Source organism: Falco rusticolus, chromosome 8 (assembly GCF_015220075.1).
Source record: "Falco rusticolus isolate bFalRus1 chromosome 8, bFalRus1.pri, whole genome shotgun sequence".
Taxonomy (NCBI): domain Eukaryota; kingdom Metazoa; phylum Chordata; class Aves; order Falconiformes; family Falconidae; genus Falco; species Falco rusticolus.
The window spans coordinates 43,988,382-44,009,804 of NC_051194.1; the positions used below are offsets into that span (position 1 = coordinate 43,988,382).

Consider the following 21,423-nt stretch of genomic DNA (forward strand, 5'->3'; position numbering starts at 1 on the left):
CTCCAGTCTTTTCTCACAAACAGTTAAAATTATGGCAGCATCACAGAGTATCACTTAGCAGCAGTAAGCATTGCATTTCTTCAGTTTTCAGTTTATTTTTTTTCTCCCCCTAAGTGCCAAGCAGGAATTCTGTTTGGGATCTCAAACAAACTCTTCTCTTGAAACTGTACATTCTCAGGAAGAATTCTATATCTCAAAATTAGTAGTCCCACTGTTTACTGATGCTCAGCAGAAGATACCTTGAAGTCACAAGGATGAGTAAAGTTCAGGAAACAGGCTTGCAGTGGTGCAATGGGCCCTCTGAAGGTGGGCCACAGAAGTCACCCAGTGTTTCACTGCAAGATACAGTCCCCTCTGTAAACATAAAATATTGTTTGTTTGTTTGTTTGAAAAATATGATTTACATTTATTAAATCTTTAAGATTTGCTGGGTTTTCTTCTCACTCCATTGTAAATTCCAGGTATACTGATATTTATTCTGTGGTTCTGTGATGAATTGACATCATTGTAGTCTAATGGAAGATGTAAATACCACTGGGTGTTATAGACAATATGGGAACTGTTTTAACTTCATTAAGGCCACAGTTACACTTTGCTTCTCAGAAAATCCTTAAACTGAATAATTCAGCCAAGGGTAATGGGTTCTTGAAAGGAATACTGTGGAGAAAAACTTGTAAATAAGTTTATGAAGGACAGTATCTCTTTTGATATCTCCTTTGCACCACATTTAGAGTGCCTGCTGGCCAACAGTGAGGCACAGAGCTTTTGAGTGTCAAAACTCTTATATCCCACATGAAACAAAACATTTTAAGCAGAATTGTTTCTTTTTCATTCTTTGAAAAGGGTGAAAGAGGTCTCCCTGGGCCACCTGGCTTGCCTGGAGAGACTGGAATAGGACTGCCAGGTCCAAAGGTACAAGCACCTCTCATCTTCTATATGATATGTATTATAGGATAAGAACGAAGACTGAAACAGCTGAGATAATATACTTGCTGGTACATGAGAAACTTCAAGTCTCTAAATGATGTTTTTATGGTACTGGAAAGGTATTTTGTGTGTTGATCAAAACTGTTTGGAGGTAAAAAAAAAAAAAAGAAGTACATTTTAAGTATGTACTTTAAAGAACTTTTTTACAGTAGTTCTTACAGTTGTCTTAACTCAATCCAAGCAGTGTAAGGCTAAAAAAAAATGCATACCTAGTCTTAAACAAAAATTATCCTGTGAAAAACAGGCTTGTTGGTTTGGATAACTGGCATAAAGAAAACAGAAGCACTATGATAGAAATGCTGACTTCTTGGAAAAGGACAATAAGTGATACATAGTGTAGTAGGAATATGATGGGAATAATTAACCATTTAGGTTCAAGATTGCCTTCTCTCAAATGCAGAACTGGGGCTATCCCCTAATGCTGTGGCACTGCGCCAGTTCAGTGCCTGTTGGGCCCTGCATGCTGTATGACTGGGGACACTCACATTTTCTCTGCCATTCCTGTATTCTCCTACATCAAGTATTTCAAGCACAGAATGTCTGATGAGTTGTTATATGCTGCACACATACAAATCCCTAAATCAGGCATTTTCAAAATGCATCTTTGTTTGAAGGGTGACACCGGTTTGACAGGAAGACCAGGCCCTGTAGGCCCACCTGGAGTTGGTGAGCCAGGACTTATGGTATGTCTATTTTTTATTTGGTGAGAGGGAAGCAGGACAGAAAGGAAAAATTCTCAGTGCTTCCCTGTAAAAAAGGATATGTGTGTGTTAAATGATACCATCTCTTTTCTTTCTTCCACTAGTTCTCTCTCATATATACTATATTGTCTGACTTTCATTTCCCTCAATAAAATGGAAATGTTTCCAATTCCTTAACTTTTCTAATTACCTTAGTCTCCTAAACAGCTATGAAAAAATAACACCTTATGCAAAAAGACAGAAATATTTAAATAGATCTGTCCCCTGATAGATTCAAGTCCACATGTAGTAACTTCGAAGCTGACTGCTTTTTGCTATCTTTAGAACATTAACATCAGTGTGGCTTTGAGGGAGAGACTCCCATTTCAACCACTGTAACATTAGAAATAGTCATACCTAAACAACCTCCACAAAGACATCCAAACTGCGTAAGTGGTTCCATGAAACAATTTGACCAGTATTCCCTTTACTGGAGGTAACAGAGGGAGAAATAAAAAAAACATTTTACTTTCAGAATTTATAGTAGGCTTGCCTCTGGAGTCTTTTCCTTCTTTTCCTTCCCTTCCTACTCCTGCTAGTTGTAAATTCAACCTCTTTGTGGTAAATCAGAAAATCAGTACACCAATTTTATGGTAGCTTTTTTTTAAATTGTCAGCACCATTTACTGAGCTATTTACAATACAGCAGACTCAAATGAATTTCTCATTACCTGGATGAAAGACCCTTAGTGCAACCACAAGGGAAATTTTGTGCAGGTTTTTTTCACAAGTAGCTCTTCCCCACTGACAAGGAAATGTTTGTAATAATCATTTCAAAGGAGGTGCTCCCATGAAAAACAGAAAGATGGTTTGGTAACAGAACTGACTGATCTCAAACCTGCTTGAAAATACGCTATTGGAGAGGAGTGAGTTCTCATTGAAGAGCCCAAAGAAAAGAGCATTACTAATAAGGCCAGTGGTGAGAGTCAGTCTAAGTGGAGCAGTAGTGCTTCCTCAGTCTCTTCAGTAACAGCACAGAGGAAGAGCTACTTTGTCAGGGAAGAGGTGCTTATGATGTGCGTCTTTGTTAGCCACAGCAGCTGTACTGGTGTTCCAAGAGATTCTGATTTTAAAAATTATATTAAATTTTTAAAATTTACTTCAAAGTGTATTAGCTTCAAAAGAGTTTTCTTTTTATGGCTGAATGCAGTGCTATTATCTTTACCAAAAAACTAGGCATAATTCTAAAGCTCTATGCTGAAGAAGCAGAAGCACATTCAGGCTATGCAGAGCAAAAGGTACCAGCATTCTGTGATGTGTTTTTAATCTCAAGGAATAAATCAGAGGGAAAAAAAAACAGATGCAGGAATACACTGTGAAGCGGGCTTAATATGCACAGGTTTGGCACTTGCATTTAGTGAAAGGTTTTAGTTGTCCTACTTGCCCCTTGTGCTCCTATCAGATCTACTTTCAAAAAGAGACAGGCATGCTATTATTCTCTTCACCAACTACAGTCAAATCTCTCTATAGCTTCTTCAGTACTCTTCTGCATTTTCTTTAACCTGCTTCCCCATCTCTCATGATTCTATTGATATATTAATAAGGATTAGTAACAATTTTTAAACCAAACTAAAGTTTAAAGTTTCAAAAGTATAAGGAATAGGAATTTCAGCTACATAGCCTGTGATTTGCAAGTAACCAGAAAAGTAAAACTGTCTGCCTTGTTATTGCTGCAGGCCAGAATGCTCATCACTTACTGTATCGCATTACTGTATTATTTTTAACAGGTTATAACTACACCAATATTTAAAGACGTGCTTAAAACCAACAATGTCATAGAACATGCTGCTGTTGATTTGAATGATTAATACATATTCTAGGCTATTTTAAACTTATATTAACAGGGGCCTCAGGGACCACAAGGTGTTCAAGGAGAAAGAGGTTCACCAGGAGAAGGGCTTCCAGGAGCAAAGGTACAGCAGTTAAAGCATTTTAAGACCAGAGCAGCACCATTAAATAAGCGCATGCCAAAACAAGTCCATAGCAGAGATGGAAACCTGAGAAAGAAGCTTGTAACTTAGTATGAAAATTTGGCATCAATTAACTCAATATATTTTCACAGAATTCAGTTGGTCCAAACATGACTTCTAGGCACAGCTAGCTTTTTGGGGCCTGTAAAGCCAATATTTAATTCACCTGATGCTAGATTTGGGGGATCTAAGCCTGGAAAGAATTTCAGCTATAATCTTAAAGGAGCCTCAACCATCTGGCTTTAAGTAACATAGTATAAAAGTGATTCCTAGATAAAAAATGTAGCTTTTTGTTGTTGCTTTTTTCTAAATCCTTATATATAGAGATCTTTGCTGTCACTAAAGACAGGCTTCTAAACTTAAATACCTCAGCTGCTGGTTTATGCATTTTACCAGAAGTCTGAATTCAGTTTGTGGGAAAAGAAAGCTGCTGTTACTAATTTTCAGATTCAGTGGAAGTAACAACAGTAGTAGTTGCACCTTGGAGTTGGATGAACTCATGAGCCTCACTGCTAGCTCCTTTTGCTGCCCACTGAAAACCAACTCCCAGGCTCAGCTGTCACTTTGACCTTTGGTTACAATAACAAAGTGACACAGCTTGTACATAAGCTAAAATGAGCAACTGATTCACTCATTTTTATGCATGCACCAAGTCAGTTTTGGCTGGGAAAACAAAAAATTGTTTCACAGATTTAGGCCCCAACTGTCCCTTTACTAAAAATCTTAGGTTTTTTGCTTAGTGCAATACTGTAGAACAATAATTTGCTTAAATTTTACTATGGCTAGCATAATATCTTCAAACTTCCAGTATGTATTTTATGATGAATTATAAAAATTATCTATCAAGTTTATGGCTTGTATTGTATTTTCTTAGCAGATTTCATGCATGAAAACAAACAAAAAATAATTTTAAGAAAATGCATTTAGAAATCACTTCATTGCCACTGAAATACCCATTCATGTAGGAAGAAACACTACAAATTGTAAGTAAAGCACAGGAACAATGCACAGTGGGAACAAGAACAGAAGAATGCATAATCTAACCAAAACCATTGAGCAACTGACAGAATAAAATAAAATAAAATAGACAGAATAAAATAATTAAAGTGGACTTCTGCCAGCATTATTGAAACTCTTGATTCTATAAAAAATGTACTACTATTGACTGCCAAGTCTGACCTGGAGCCAAGTATGTGTCAACGGTGTCTATACGTATCTCTGATGCTATTCACAGCTGCCAAGTATGTCAGCTCTCTGGTTTTAAACACATTTTAAACAGGTGAATTGTTAATCTAAGCAAATTCTACAGTTGCTTTCTTCAGAATGTTTTTACTATAAGCTCACAGTTCAGTAAAAAGGAAAATGAGGGCAGGTGTTCTAAAGCATCAGGAGTGAAGAATGTTATTTTAAACAGAAATCCATATAATGTGTTTCAAAGTTCAAATCATGGAATTGGTTACCAGGGAGAGAAAAGACCTGTCTGGGGCCTAACTTTATTGCCTTGGGTGATTCTGTGACAATTTACACAAGCTAATGATCTGTCTCTACATGTTTTACTAACAGAAGTACAAGAAGGCACAGTATTTGTGTCCTTATTAGTAACCTGCATTTCCCCTAAGACCACTGGTTTGTAAATAAACATTGAGAAAGACAATGACATTTATAATAGACTTTTACAACAATACAGTTTGGTCTTTATTCTGGCAAAATTCTTAGTGAGACCCAGATCCCCATTGCCACACTTTAACGAGGTTAACCCATGAGACAAATAAGCAGAATTCAGCTTTCAGTTAGTCTCATTACTCAGTCCTACTGACTTTTGAATCTGTTGTGGTTTTGCCATTGATTTAAGGGGAAGCAGGACAGGATCTTAAACAATCAAGGTGGGCAGAAAGATAAAAAGAAGCTTGTTCAGCTCTTTCATCAGTAATTTCAAACCATAGAGCAGCTCATTTGAAAAGATGATTTCTTCAGTATCCTGGAAAACAGATCTAGGAGCTACTTTCTGGTTCTCATTTTGGTTTTCATGAGGACAGAGCAAACAGTGTTTCAGGTTACTTCGGAGAGAACAGCTGTGTGTTTCTACAGTTAACAACCTATTATTTTTTCATGTAGGGAGACCGTGGTTTTGATGGACCAAAAGGCCCTCGTGGACTTCCAGGCATCAGCATAAAAGGTGAAAAGGTGAGCAGTAAATACACCAGGGGATTAATAAAGTGCCAATAAATCTATGTAATACAGGGAATACAGGATTGATACTCACTACAAAGGGTGTAATAAGACAAAGAACCCACAACAGACCCTGGATAATAAGGTATTTTTTAGAAAGATTTATGCCAAATAAACTCTCCCAACCTATTTTAACATCTCTTCATATTAAAATAGGAAGTGTTACAAAAGAGCACCTGATTCTGAGGGAAAGTTAAGGTTTAGAAAGGGGGGAAAGAGACTAGCAGTTCTTTGCAACTGAACCAGCAGGGAATAAATGCATACATATGAAAAGTAAAAGGTCAGATCCCTAGATTCACTGACTTCAATAGACGTTAAGCCAACATGTACTAGCACAGGAGCTCTCCCAGATTGCTCTGTATCTTTACACAACTAAGCAATTGTACTTTGTTTGCCAGGGTGAATTTGGTCCTCCTGGTTTACCTGGGCCAATTGGATTGCCTGGAATTGGAATTCAAGGAGAGAAGGTGTGTTTTTCATTTCTCCCTCACCCCACACTTAAATGTGTAGAAACAGAGAATATTTTATTTTTAATAATTACTTAACTAAACTTTTCAGGGAGTGGAGGGCCCAAAAGGACCACCCGGCTCTAGAGGGCTACCAGGACAGGGAGTACCTGGACCAAAGGTGAGGGAATTTTCTGAAGTAAAAGCTACTGTGCTGTTTTTACTGTTGTTTCCTAGTTAAGAAATGGTCTATCTCTATCTTTATGCTTTTTAAAGTGCTGAACACCAATCTAAGTATTGACATGTCTGCAGGAAATTATTTTCTTTATTAATATAATCAAACCATACAGAAGATCCTACCCCACTGAAAAGCCTTGATAAACCACTGCCATAGATATCTGTTTAGGTTTTGGCTTGGCTCACCACAGAACCTTTGAGGTACTACATATCAGACAGTGAACTGCACTTTGTCTGATAGATTTCCATGGAAAGGGTTGTCTGCCCTGAACTTGCAGTTTCGTCATATCAGGTGCAGGTGCAGCAAATCAATTCTGAAAAGTAGTTATACTTAACACAGAACACCACCAACATTTCAGTATGATCTTTTATCCTCACTGTACTGTTTCCATTCCAGAAAAAATGTCTGCCTTCCTTGTTACTTCTGCTGCCTGTTATCTCACCTGACTTTGTGTATTTACTGTATCTAGCAGTTAAGAATGGTCCAATGTATAATGAAGAGTACCTTTGCTCTTTGCTGAATGAAAACTCTCAGAATAATTTAGCCTTGACTGATTTGCAAAATAAAGAACCGTTAATGAAAGACATCACCCTTTAAGTATTCAGAATGGAGATTTAAATAGATTTTCTGAACAAGGTGACAAATAAAGTTCTGAATGACTGAAGGCTATTAAAGCATAGTATAAAGGAACTAGAGGTGTAACTGAGCCAAAGGTCCATGCCAGGTAAAGAATTTTGCAGTATCAGTGATCACCTCTTAAATTTTAAATGATTGTGCAGGAATATGCTTTACCACTGGTAAAAAAAAGAGAAGGGTGAATTGTCTGTGGATGTCAGATATGCTCCTGAAATATCAGCTACTTTTGCAGGAAACATGCAGAGGGTCACAAAATTGTAGACTGATAGCATTAAACATTCCAACAACAACTTTTTGGTGACAGCTGAAAACATACTGCAGATTCCCAGTCTTTGTGACCAAGTGTTTAACACATCATACTAAGGACAGTATCACGATAATCTTTCTTTAAATATAAGCAACCAAGAATATGCTTTTATATTTTTCCATGATATTGCTGTTAAAAAATTATTTGTACTTAAGGGTGAACAAGGCTTGCCAGGAGAGACTGGAGTGCCAGGAGAAAGAGGTATCGGAGAGCCTGGTTCTAAGGTACATTGTTAATAGAGGGATTATTTTTTATTATTTATTTATTTATTTGGATTTGAAATTTGTGTTTCCTCAGTATCCTTTCTGTAGGCACTTAAAAATAGGTTTAGAAATAAAATTTAAATTCTTCGTCTTTAAAATTTTTAACACGGACTTTCAATAACATCCAGAAATAGGAACATTTTAAATGCACCAGTTCTGCACAAGTAGTAAGATTTATTGTGTCTGAAAATTTCTACATGTCTGGCCCATGCTCAAGTCAGTGTTGCATACAGCTCATGTACAGCTCTGTCCAGAAAACCATCCAGAATATTAAATAGTTGTCAGAACTTGCAGTCCCCAGCATAGGCTAAGCTATAGCCAGAGTTGGTGAATAAAAACACTGAACAGTGGTTGTTGTGCAGCTCCTTCTCTTGTCACACAGGATAGGATGTAAACAGAGCAGCAGCTACATCCTTACACTTCCATATGGGAAACAACCTGTACTACTAGACAGAAAGCACACTTGCTTAGAGGAGAGGAAGCTGTAATCAGATTACGTTAGTGCTAAAGTGACCAAGATATTAACTAGTCCCTATGTCATTAACAGTCAGATTAACGTAAAATATGGGAATAGATGAAAAATTACTTTTGTGATAGTGGAAAAGCATAGGGCTGTCCTGGTTTTGCTCTTGTTTGTTAGGAATTTGGGACAGAGGCTGGAAAAGGAGAGAAATTATTCAATTTCTTTCTTTAATTTCATAAAATGTGGTAATGCTGAGTGAAACCATTTGACCCCATATGTTCCCATTTCATCTAAAACCAGGTCAGGCTCTTGACAGGCCAATGACAATTCCACAGCCATTAATAGATTTGCACTGATACTCACCAGCAAGTTGTCAATCATCATGTCACTGTTGGCTCTATCTGATATTTACTTCAAATATTGCCACTTAATGAAATGATAGCATTATTTTTTAAGAATGAGCTGAAGGATTAATAGCTAGTAATATTAATTGCATAGATAAAATGCACAGTTCAATCAGATGGTAGGATACTTCCAGATACATGAGAGCTGTCTTTAAAAAACAGCAAGATTTGAGTTCATATGTATAAATGTTTGCTGTAAATATGTATAGAGTTTAGTAAACTTTAAAAAATAGATTTCCTTGATTCAGAGAAAGAATAATACCAAGTCTGCATTTAATAGAAAGACTTACTTTTTATTGATGTCAGGGTGAGCCAGGCCCTTCAGGACTGGCAGGTCTGCCTGGTCTTCCAGGAGAAGATGGAGCACCTGGACAAAAGGTTGGTTCATACCTGTCTGCAGCATACCTGCTTCACTCCAAGCATTCCTACTGTTCTCCCTGTGCTGATACCCAAACCTAGAAGAGAGAGTGTTCATGGACAAGAAGAAAAGTAACACATTTTTCAGTGAAAAAATTCTCTTACAAACATAGTTTATCAGGGCAAACTTTTCTTTTTCTTCTGTTTTTTTTTAGGTGGGAGGGTGTCTTATCTTGTTTACAGTTGTTGGCTTTTTTTTAATCTGCCAATTGCCCTGCAACTCAGAAGGGAAACCACTAAAATGGCTACAGACAACCTTTTGTAGCCTTCTGATTATAGTATTTTCCTACAATCAGAAACTCCATATACTTAAAGTGTTCAACCATCGCTAGGAACCATGCTGCTTTAGGCATTCTACCCACAGTTTTACAATGGTTGCTTCTGAATATGGGAAGAAAATCCTGGGGCCACTGACCTCAGTGGTAGTTTTGCTATTGACTCTAAAAGGTCTATGATTTTAATGAGCTTATCCAAGTGAATGCAGAATTGATCTAGCACGATGTCTATGCAGTACTCTGAAACACTGTTTTGATTTTCCTATTTAAGGGTGAACCAGGGTTACCTGGTCTTAGAGGTCCTGAAGGTGCTCCAGGGATTGGAATACAGGGGGAAAAGGTGAGAATTTCTTACTAAAGGTGACATTCAAAACTGTAATGTTCCAGGAACAGGTTTGTCAAAGCCCTCTCTTTTTTGGTCTATTTTAAGTAATGAAAAAACATAACTCAAGGAATAGGTTAATGAGTGCTTCTGAAAGTGGTTAACGGCAGAGCTTATTTCAGCCTCAGCATAAAACAACTTTTTAAATAGAAAAGTTAATAAAAGATCACCCAGGACATCTTTTACATTAATTTCCTTGGAAATGACAGTTCAGTGGCTCACAATTTCTAGTATCTGTGGTAGTATCTGGTCCAAGAAGTCCACAAAGAGCTAACTGAGAATACTGCTTCTCTTAGTAGGAACAACTGCGTCAGTCTTTTAAGTTCTGGCTCTTGTACTGATTTTCTGTACTGATTCACAGAGATGAAAATGTAATTCTGGTTTCTTATATCATCATCTGTATTCTGTGAAATAAAGACACTGGAAATTGCTCAAATAATTGTCCAAGACATTGGACAAAACATGCAGAGATTAAATGATTAAATGTCACAATAGAAGAGAAATAAATATATTAAGCATTACAATTGCAAGAAGTTGGAAGGGCTAAAAAAACAGTGTAGGAAGGAAAATCAAGGCATCCACTTGTTTTCAGATTACTTTGGTAGGGAATACATGCGGATGACATGATGCAGCAATAAAATCGATTACTGTACTGGAAATTTTTCAGGATTATTCTGGACCCATAGCTGTTTAATTTTTGTTGAAATTATTACAGCCAAATAATATGTTTAAATAGATGTTATCCCTTTATAAACTTTACACTATGTCTTCTTAGATTTTTCTGTCCAGAAGTATAAGCTGATGTATCAGAGAAGGCATTGTGGTCAATTGATCACAGACAGAACTTCATTATCTTTCACTGGTATTTAAAATTAATTCCAGTTAACACGTTTTTAATATTATTTGGCATGTGTGACCTGTCTTCTCCATTTTTGTAGGGAGATCAAGGTCAGAGAGGAATACGTGGATTAACAGGACCAACAGGTGTGCCTGGACCTGCTGGAGCTAAAGTAGGTTTATTGCCACTGTTCTGTGTATAAAATAGCCCCCAAAGCTCTGCTTTGTTCTAGAACTCAAAAACAACTGTCCTGGAATGAACTTGCTTAAAAAATAATTGGGGAAAAAAAATAAGTTCAGCTAAGGCTTCTCTTAGCAAGACACACCATGATCCCTATAAACATCTAGAAGTGGTTTTTAAAAAAAACTTTGCATTTACCATATTGCTTCCCTGTCAGTTTGGAAAAAGTTAAGGGACACTAATACTGGTATTTTAATGCAGAAATATTTGGGAAGATAGTGTAATGTATGGCATATACAAATGTGACAGTATTTTATTTACCCTTACACTACCTCATGGCTGATATTCTTTTATGGATTTGGAGTCTATTCAAACACTCTGTACTCACTGAAAGTAAGAGAAGGACTACTCCAGTTTTTGCCTCCAGTTTCGTATTAAGTCTTTTGCTATTTATACACTCAAGAGTGTGTATTTCCACATAAGAGGAAAAATAAGGGGTAAAAAAGTACACTGAAAGGACCATTTTAAAAAATCTAACAGAAAAATATACATGTTTTCAGTATACCTACACAGCTGGGCAGGAAGTCTTGAGTGCTGGATGTGCTAGACCAAGTCTCAAAACATTAAGAAAGGGATTTCTAATAACATATATTTGTTCAGCAACTGAGAAGAATCTCATTTCTATTGAGAAATCAGAACTATGCTAGTTATCAGTTCTTCAAATCGTTAGATTTCACTCCACATAGAACAAAATATTAGAAATTCTATCAGAATTTTAATGGAATATTATAAATTGTTGCATAAATGTTTTCTCTATGAGATGCTCATGCTCACTTTCAGAAAAACACATTTTTTGCTCTCCTTCCTTCACTGCAGGGAGAGCCTGGTGTGCCAGGACGTCTTGGAATGCCAGGCCCTCCCGGAAGAGCTGTGCCTGGACCAAAGGTAACATGCACACTCCAACTCCTAGTGTTTATAAACACAGGGTGAAAACTTAAGTAGGCCATGCTATTATTCACGTAAATAATTTCAGCCTTATGAGGTCACCTAAAACTTCTTCTTTTCTATGAACAGAGTTATAGGCTGTATCCAGTCTAGTTACCACCATGCCCTGGTATTAACTGTATGCCAGCTTGAGGTGTGGCCTACCTATGTTCACTTCTTTTTTTTGGATAACCTTGGATATCAAAATACTTGTCTTTCTTCTTCTTTTGGTGTTTAATGCTTGCAATAGCAGTAAATATAATTATCTATTACATTACATGTGTGTATATATATATATATATATATATATATAAATTGTGTAACAGAAATCCAAAACCACAGTCTGTGATTGGTGTTTAATAAAATACATAACTAGAGTATGTATTTTCTTCATTGCAGGGTGACATTGGGTTACCTGGTCTTGCTGGACCTATTGGAGAACCAGGTTTTGGGCTTCCTGGGGCAAAGGTAGCTCCTAAATTGGTAAACTTGTTTCTGATAGAACTGTAAAATAAGGCAGGATTTTAGTGAGGCAACAGCAAATCACCTAGGATGGCCAAGTGTTCCAGAGTTCTTAATATGTATGTTACACAACACTTACAGAGTATAAGGGTTTGCAGAGTGAGAAAACCATGGAGGGTCAGTCATCCAGGCTCTGCAAACTATAGGCTTTCACATGGCAGAGAACCAGGTGAAAAATTACTGGTTTTAATCAATGAGGAGTGAATGAATACAGAGAGAACAGCTAATTTATGTGATTACAACAGCCTACCTGTCAAGCACGGTTGATTTTTCTCAGCCAGGCTCCTTTGCTTCATTCCTAATTTTGACTCCAAAAAGATCTCAGGACATGGGCCAAACTGGCAATGTGAGAAGAGGTACCTTAAATAATGGCAGAAGAACATGAACAAGTAGCTAATCTCTAAGAACTTCTGTCTAGCACAGCTGTAGTGTTGACTCAGTGTTACCTAGATTCAACTTTTTTAAGCCACTCTTCATTCCAGGGCTAATTTTGTCTGAACACCAAGAAACTGGGACATATAAACCTGTGTTTCTCTAAATCAACTGGATCCTGCGCCCCCTGGCTTTTATTTTTTAAACTTACTGAATTTGACAGTACTTTTTGAGTATAGCCCTTAATCCCTTGTTTTTGGAGTGAATTGAACACAGTAACAGAAGCATGAGAAACGTGTAACAATCTCTATCCCTTTTTGACCAGTTAGTGGTTTTTCAAGATCCTTAAATTTATTTTCATCAGGAGGAGATGATGATGATGGAATCACATACTTTTCTGGTACAGACCAGTTAATTCAGAGAACCACATGTTATCCTATTTGTGGGAATCCAACAAGAACCAACCAACAGGAAGCAGGTCCTTTGCTGAGTTGCAAGTCTCTCCCTCAGCCTTGAGCCCCTAAACCTCTTTCAATTCAGTGATGCTGCATATTGTGTACTGACTGTGGTGTTCACTTTCTGCTGTGTTTGTCAGTATTAGTGGTTTTGCTGTTGCGTCACACTCAGACACACATCTGCACTAAGCTGTACAGGGAAAAGTCTTTTACAGCTTCATTTTTTAAAATAATATTTGCATGGGTCTTTGCTTGTCACCATTTTGCCTGCCCTTATTTTGGGTTGCTACAGGGACAAACACAATCTTGATCATGAATCCAGATGTAACTCTGAGAAACTCACTGCACCATCCAGTATGGCTGGGAGGGTTAAAGTCCTCTTTCTTTGCCTGGTAAATCTGTTCCTGAGATACTCCAGCTATCTGAATCCATGAAAGGAGCTTAATTGTACATCTCCAATAGGAAGTTCCTGTTATACTCAATAGCTTTAATGAGGTTCCACAGCATTACAGGAAAATACAATTCTGGAACAACAAAACCAAACAGGAATCTTGTGATAAAGAACATTATTAAATTGGCCACACAAACCACAAACCCTTGCCCTACATCCTTTGTCTCACCACGCAAACATACAGCATGTGCAGAAGCTATACTGAGTTTTCCCAATGCTCTGCAGCAGTTCCTCTATCTTTAGTTATAAGAATTATGTAAAGTAGCCTCTGAGTAATTCAGTTCCTATGCTAAACTTTTAGCTGTCTGTCAACTTGGGCTTGTTCTCCCAAAGCTGGAATAATAGTAATCATGATAAAAACACAGGGAATGTGACTGAAGTAATTCCTTCTTATATTTAGGCTACAAATGACAACAGACAGAGTTCTTGAAAAAGATTCAAATCAGTGACTTAGAAGTGAAGGGGCCTGTAAATCCTCAGGACTATTAAATAACCCAGTTTTATCCCAGGATTAATAACCTACAATAATAAATCCTATAGTAAAATACATTAGCAGATAGACAGATAAAAACAACTTACAGTATATTTGCTAAAGAAGTTTCACTTTAATGGGAAATTTCCTGCTAGCAATTCTATTGGCATTCACCTCAGCTGTTTTTCCTGCCTTCATCAGGGTGACCGAGGTATTCCAGGACCACCTGGGCCCTTTGGGCCAAAAGGAGATGGTTATCCCGGCCCACCTGTAAGTTTATAGACATTTTTTTTTACTTGAATTGGGAACAAATAGGTGCTACACCAACATTATTCACTTCCATGGCTGACATGCTAGGAAAGATTTGCTGGTCTAAAAGCCTAAAAAAGGCTCCTCAACTGTGGAAATGCATTTCAGCATAGAAGGAAAAAGAAATCTCCCTCTGGATTAGTCCATGACTTTTTATGTCTTCCAACTACTTCTGATTGCACAACGTAACATATTCCAAGTGGGGCTTTTTTTTTTTTTAAATGCAATATCACTGATGTTTCAATCAGTTCCTTCAATATCTTGGTGTAGGATGCTGTCTTCTGCCCAGCCATACAAAATTTTTTCCCAAACAGGACAATATAGCCCAGCTAAGCAGCTGTACATTCCAGAACCACTAAAAAAGCAACTACTGTCCAAAGAGCCAGAAGAACAAACCATCCTCAGTTCTTTCATCAGTTTGTTGAAGGTGTGGCAAAGAATTGCTTGATCTACTTTACAGCCCTTTACAGAGGTCTTTACTGGTAGATACGACCAATCCCTGCAAAAAGGATACAAAGAGAGAAGACTCCTTCCTCTCCCTTCCTTGCGCATGTATGCAGCACTGGCCTCACATTACCTAGTCTGCCCAACATTGTGCTCCACCAGCCCTGCATGCCTGTGCAGTGAGGAAGTCCCAGGAAGCTTGCTGACTAGGGTCAGGGAGTTTGGTGATATACTAGCATTTAGCTGTGCTAAAGACAGTAAAAGTGCACGCAATTGCCACACTGAGGAATAAAAATTAATGAATGTCAAAATGGAAATTGGATTTTTTTTTTTAATACATCCTGATATTTTTGTGCAATCCAATGCAGAACTGCTGCTGCACCTGCCCCTCCGGATTAGACTCCTCTGCCTTCAAACTCATACAAGCCTCCTTCATGACATGCAACACACATGCAAATGCCACTGACACTGACACCACTTCTGGCTTCTCAGAGTAGAATTTAACCAATTGTAGACCACAGTGATCCCACTAAGAGACAATATATTCAAGATGCTACCATATTAATGCTAACAAAAGAATGTAGTCAATATAGTCATAAATCAAATTAGTATTCTGTCTGCACGTATAATTTCAGGGCTTGCCAGGCCTTCCTGGGATTCCTGGTGAACAAGGCCCAGAGGGAGTTGGACTACCAGGACCTAAGGTAGGTCCTTACACTTAACTTCTGGAAAAGCAAAAGCATGTGTGTACTCCACTTCATGCAGATATAATTCCTACCTATAGGTCACAGTCAGAATACCTTTTTAATCCAGCTTTAATTTACTTGTCAGTATATAAAAGGTAGATGCCATAGAAAACCTTCAAGCTTCACTTCAGAACTCATTCTGATGCTGATCGCAGGATTATTGGAATTATACAGGCAACTGAAGGACTGACTACAGCTATTTAAATATGCTTAATGTCTCTTCAAAGGATGTACATCTTTTTTCCACTCACCTCAAAACCCTAGCTGTCTGAAAGCACTGATAGGAAAAAAGCTAGAACAGTACCAACATGAATATGGAGTCTGATTCAACTGACAGGCAGCAAGCAAAAACATTTTGGTCTGGGAACCCTGGAGTTCATTTTATGATATAGCAATTGTCATTCCTGTGTAACTATTGCATAATTGACTGTACATGTCTTGAATACGTTTAGACCACTAGTCACTGTTTATCCCAAATAACTTCCTTGCCCTACCTGCAGTATTCATGGGTTAACATTGCACTGTGCTGTTCAATAATTCTCTTTGTCCCATTTGAGTACAACAGATGCTGGGAATTCTACAGATAAACTTCAGTGTGCACTACTTATTTTTTAACCTATTGACCTTCAGGGTGATCCTGGCAGTAGAGGACCAACTGGTCTCCCTGGTCCCCCAGGAGAAGGCCTGCCAGGACCAAAAGTAAGCCATTTAAACAATTATGTCTCCCACTGTCTCATTTCTAAAAAAGAAAAAAACCCCCATAGTATAAAAGTATGTGATCCTGCAAACACATCTGTATGTTTTCTGTCTTCACTCTTCACTGGAAACAACTAATCTGACAAATAAGATAACTAAGGAATACAGTGTCTTTATTTTGTAGAAAACAAAAAATGTTTCTGGTGACTAGCCATAAACCATGGCCTTCTTCCTGTTGCATACAATAAATGATAAAGTGACAATCCTGCAGTGAAGATCAGTGACAAAACTTCGGGATTCTGCAGACATTAGCTGCAGTTGAGTAGCAAAAATTTCTTCAGACATAGCATTGGTCAGATTCAATACAATGTATATCTCAGCAAGACGATTCATGTTCAATGATCATTAAGCCCTGAGTGACTCCTTTGAAGTATAAACTGGATTGTAATAACCTGATAAAGGATAAAAAGAGTCTTTGCCAGCTAAAGCAATTTTATCTTTACTACTTATAAAAAGACATCAATTTGGTAGAGGATGGACAGGAAATTACATGATGGTATAACAATTTATTGTACATGTTTATTGTGAATATTGTATTTAATGTATGCAGGGTTTCTCTCTAGGGGACCATTGGACGCCCAGGGCCACCTGGCTCTTTGGGACCTCCTGGTGAAGGTATTCAAGGAATTAAGGTAAAAAGACTCAGTGTCTTCAACATATAACCTGTGTTGGGTGGTCTGCCTGATCATCACATTGTTAAGGAGATTTCACATTGTTTCTTCTATGAGGAAAGCCTCAGGCTAGAAAATAAGAAGGATAACATGGGCACCAACGAAGTCTGTTCTACCTCTACTGCTGTAAACAACAAGCCCAAGGGTGTCTGTATGGAGGGAGGAGGCAGCAGAGGCATTTTCTATCAGTGAAAGATAGCCTTTCAAAATTAAAAATACCATTCCCTCTTCCCCAACTCTCATGTCCATGGAGACAGTCTGAAGTAGTTCTATGAACTACCACCTATGGTAGAGAAAGTCTCCATCCTAAATCTGTGTAATATTATTTTTTCCCTGTAATATGCACTTTTACCCAAAGCATAGATCAGATGATACAGACTCAAAAAACAAAAATAAAAAAAGGGGAATGACAAGGAATGAAATGTGATAGAAAGGAGAATTAGAACCAATAATGATCATGCATTTTTTCAATATTATGTATCTTTATACCAATGAAGTATTTGAGAAATATAAGCTAGCTACTACATTGCCGTTGAATGCCCCAAGACACTTGTTAAAATGCAGTTTGAAACACTTTCTCTTTCAACATTTAAAATTAATGCATGACAAATGATTGCCGAGGGTTAATGTCTCTACTTGGATCATCATTAGGGGGAACAAGGAATTCAAGGAATGCCAGGACCACGAGGCCCCACTGGAGAAGGGCTTTTGGGACAGAAGGTATGATATCTCAATCAAAGATAATATCCTAGACCAAAGCCAACATACTGAAATGCTCATTACAGTCAGCTTTCACTGAAAGCATGTTAATTCAGTGAAAAGGGAATGGGGATTTGGGAAAACTGCAGTCATTCACATGATTGGTTTAGCTTTTTATAGCAGCATTTCTTTCAGTGTTGCTTTTTTTTACTATCATATAAGACTTGTCTTCTACTGCAATTAGAAGAAACATAGATATTAGATTTAATACCACTGCCTTTCTTTTACCCACCCACTATGCAAAATTTGGGGTCTACATCAATGTTAAGAAAAAGAGAAATGTGTGTTGGGATCAGTTTTTGGGTATGTTCACATAGTCTCAGAAAGGCTGTACAAAGTCCCACAGCCCATTAAAAATCAAACCAGGAGGCACTAATTCATCTGTTTGATATTCCTTTTCTGGGCCAAAAGATTTCTCAGAGTGATATCCCCATTATTCATTGCAACTACATCCTTGTCTTTCTTCTCAATTTCCCTACTGTTACCTTATTTTTCTCAGACACAGATAATAGTATCCATCATGCAATATCCCATGAAACCCCGCTGTCTGCAGGGACTTGTTTGAGATGGTTCGTTGTTCAAACTGCTTCTGCTATTTTTTCCCATAAAAATGCTTAGCTAGTACTATGAGTTATTCAATAAATTCACAAATACCAATTGACTTCAATGATCTCTAACAAAGATTTCTAACCCAAGTCAGAAGCTGAAGGTAAAATCGAAAAAGGCAGCTAGAGAAAAATGTGAAAAGTGTAATAAAAACTGACGTATACTTTCTGTCTGCTTACCCCCATGGTTTTAAAGGGGGATCGAGGAGCTACAGGGGAAAAGGGGAAAAAAGGAGAAAAAGGTGATGTGGGCGACCCCGGTTTATCTGGAGAACCTGTGAGTAACTCAAGTTTATCATGTCTGGTTTCTCAAACTGCTTAAAAATAAAGGTGGGTTGTTTGTTCTTAGTATTTAACTACATATAATCTGAAATACTTAAGAAACTGAAACGATGAAAACCTTTACAAGCATAAAGAAGACATTTCCATGCTGAATAGCCTACTTGCCACAGATGTGTTTTCTTTCTTAAGGCAGTGAAAGACAACTGCCATGTTTTAAGATAAAACTATGCAATTCTATTCTATGGCTCCCAAGTAATTGTAGCTCAGGCTTTCCCTCAGAGCTGATAACCAGATGAAGGGAGGCAAAATGGGAACTTCTGCTGATGGCTAGGTCCCCAAAAGCTGGAAAGGAAAATGTGATGTCCTGTTCTGACATTTGCATACTATTAAGTAGGGATACATAAACACCATTGCCCTTCTTGCCCTGGCCTTATTAGACTCACATATGATGAAGCAGAATTCTGATTATTCCAGGGTGTCAGGCAGGCATACAGTATCTTGAGAAAAGAAACAAACACAACATGGTAGACAAGAAAGCTTTGCACAGATTCTCCCTTTCTAATGTAAACTGACAATCAGTGATCCAGTGGGAGACTTGAGGTTATTCAATTCCCATAAAAACACCACCACCTTAGAAGGCTGTAGATACTGCATGCACAAGATAATATCACAAGAACACTACCTTTTCTATCCAAAGTTCTTACTGGCCAAATATTATTATAACAATGGAATTGATGAAGTAATATTCTGAATTGCAATGTTACTAATTTTGGTAGCTTAATTAACAATCACTGTTACAGGGCAAAACTGGACCAAAGGGAGAACAAGGCCTAACAGTAAGCAAATTCCATTATTTAAATCTCATTATGGCAAGAGACAAACAAGATACTATCAGATGAAATGTCAGTTATTTTGAAATAAGCTCTCTGACTAGAAGTGGTCTCATTAATAATATAGAAAGAAACCATGCAAAAGTTTCTGACTTTTTCTCATCAACTTTATGCTGAAATGGAATTTAAAGTTCATGCTGATTTTAGGTATTTTTCTGCTATGTGTTCCTTCACAGTTAGTATTAGACAACCCAGGTGTGCACCTGCTGCAGGAAAGTTTTCTTCTTAAACTATTTAAGAGTCTAAAGAGCAAAGATCTTCAAACCTGTCACGGTCTATCATGCTATAAACTTAATTGTATTTCTGCTAAGCCTGAACTGCACTAAAGCCAAATTCAGTAAAGCATGTCATGCATGAGGGTTATGATGGAAGCAGAGCAGTGCTAGCAAAGATTGTATTTGAAAGACTGACTCAATGCCAAATGAGTCCTGTCATGCACTTCAAAAAAACATAACAAATGATTGCTCTAATAATGAGAAGTACATTGTTTTCATGTCACAGAAGCTATCACTTCTCTGAATAGACAGCTCTAAAGGCAGCAGCTTTTTTTTTGGCTGCTGAAAGCTGGGTAGTACAGTGGGCCAGGTACACTAGGGTTCACAAATCCCAATCACATTCTGTGTTGGTGAGCTCTGTCATATGCCAGCTCACTACAAGCAATACGCTTCCTGAAGCTGGGTCTACTTCTCCACTCTCAATACATTTTAAAGGGATATTCATATTATTCAGATGCTAAAATACAAATGGGTTTTAATGAGAAGCAGATCTTCACAAACAGTCTTTACAATGACAGTGGTCAATTGTTTTAAATAGAGCCATTACTGTGTTGTCAAGTCAATGATTCTTATATGCTATATAAAAAAGTTCATTGTAAAATGTGGGACTCATTCCAAGCTTGGAAGGTCAGGTTTGAAAGTTAAAATAGTAAGACTTTTTTGTAAATCCCTGTAGGATATAGATAAACATTATAAACAAAATCTTTGGTAGCGTCAATATTATACTTCATTTGAAAGAGAGAAATTGTAAAATATTTTCATATTTAATTTTTTCATATGCAGAGAGAAGATATAATTAAATTAATTAAAGAGATATGTGGTAAGTACTCAGGGAAATTTTAATTTCAGATTCTATTTTTCTTCATTACATTGCCATTATTCTCCTTTCTAAAATGATACCAATTCAAGCCATCATGATCTGGGTTTTTTTATTTTTTCCTTTGCAGGTTGCGGTATTAAATGTAAGGAAATTCCTATGGAGCTTGTGTTCGTGATTGACAGTTCTGAGAGTGTGGGACCAGAAAATTTTGAGATTATCAAGGACTTTGTAACTGCTTTAGTAGACCGAGTAACTGTAGGCAGAAATGCTACCAGAATTGGCCTTGTGTTATACAGTTTAGAAGTTCGGCTAGAATTTGGTCTCAACAAGTATACAACTCAACAGGATGTTAAGCAAGCAATTAGAAAAATGCAATACATGGGAGAAGGCACTTACACAGGAACTGCTATCCGTAAAGCAACCCAGGAAGGATTTTTTGGTGCTCGAACAGGAGTGCGAAAAGTAGCTATTGTGCTAACAGATGGCCAAGCAGACAAGAGAGAAGCTGTAAAACTAGATATTGCCGTTCGAGAGGCTCATGCAGCGAACATCGAAATGTATGCAATAGGAATCGTAAATACTTCAGATCCAACACAGGTTGAGTTTGTGCGTGAACTAAATCTGATTGCTTCAGACCCAGACAGAGAGCACATGTATCTCATTGATGACTTTAATACCCTTCCAGGTGCGTTCACTGCAGTTTTATCCTGCATTGTATCTGATGCCTCTCAAAACAGGGTGGGGTGGGGAAAGCATTATCTTTGTGGATATGTTTTGATGCTGATCAGGATTAGTCACGAGGTGTAAAGTAATAGGAACCTAGACATACAGATTCC

At 37.6% G+C, this 21,423-nt stretch overlaps 1 protein-coding gene across 1 annotated transcript in view; it reads left to right on the top strand.

Moving 5' to 3' along the window:
• Positions 1 to 21,423, top strand: part of LOC119152390 (collagen alpha-1(XXVIII) chain-like) — a 34,268-nt gene that overhangs the window by 9,694 nt on the left and 3,151 nt on the right. The window contains exons 11-31 of the mRNA XM_037397594.1: positions 844 to 912; positions 1,602 to 1,670; positions 3,571 to 3,639; positions 5,812 to 5,880; positions 6,324 to 6,392; positions 6,484 to 6,552; positions 7,708 to 7,776; positions 8,989 to 9,060; positions 9,646 to 9,714; positions 10,695 to 10,766; positions 11,651 to 11,719; positions 12,158 to 12,226; positions 14,232 to 14,300; positions 15,419 to 15,487; positions 16,160 to 16,228; positions 16,849 to 16,917; positions 17,608 to 17,676; positions 18,517 to 18,597; positions 19,403 to 19,438; positions 20,551 to 20,587; positions 20,715 to 21,272. Coding sequence (XP_037253491.1) covers positions 844 to 912; positions 1,602 to 1,670; positions 3,571 to 3,639; positions 5,812 to 5,880; positions 6,324 to 6,392; positions 6,484 to 6,552; positions 7,708 to 7,776; positions 8,989 to 9,060; positions 9,646 to 9,714; positions 10,695 to 10,766; positions 11,651 to 11,719; positions 12,158 to 12,226; positions 14,232 to 14,300; positions 15,419 to 15,487; positions 16,160 to 16,228; positions 16,849 to 16,917; positions 17,608 to 17,676; positions 18,517 to 18,597; positions 19,403 to 19,438; positions 20,551 to 20,587; positions 20,715 to 21,272 — 1,891 coding nt within the window. The remainder of the gene's footprint in view (positions 1 to 843; positions 913 to 1,601; positions 1,671 to 3,570; positions 3,640 to 5,811; positions 5,881 to 6,323; positions 6,393 to 6,483; positions 6,553 to 7,707; positions 7,777 to 8,988; positions 9,061 to 9,645; positions 9,715 to 10,694; positions 10,767 to 11,650; positions 11,720 to 12,157; positions 12,227 to 14,231; positions 14,301 to 15,418; positions 15,488 to 16,159; positions 16,229 to 16,848; positions 16,918 to 17,607; positions 17,677 to 18,516; positions 18,598 to 19,402; positions 19,439 to 20,550; positions 20,588 to 20,714; positions 21,273 to 21,423) is intronic.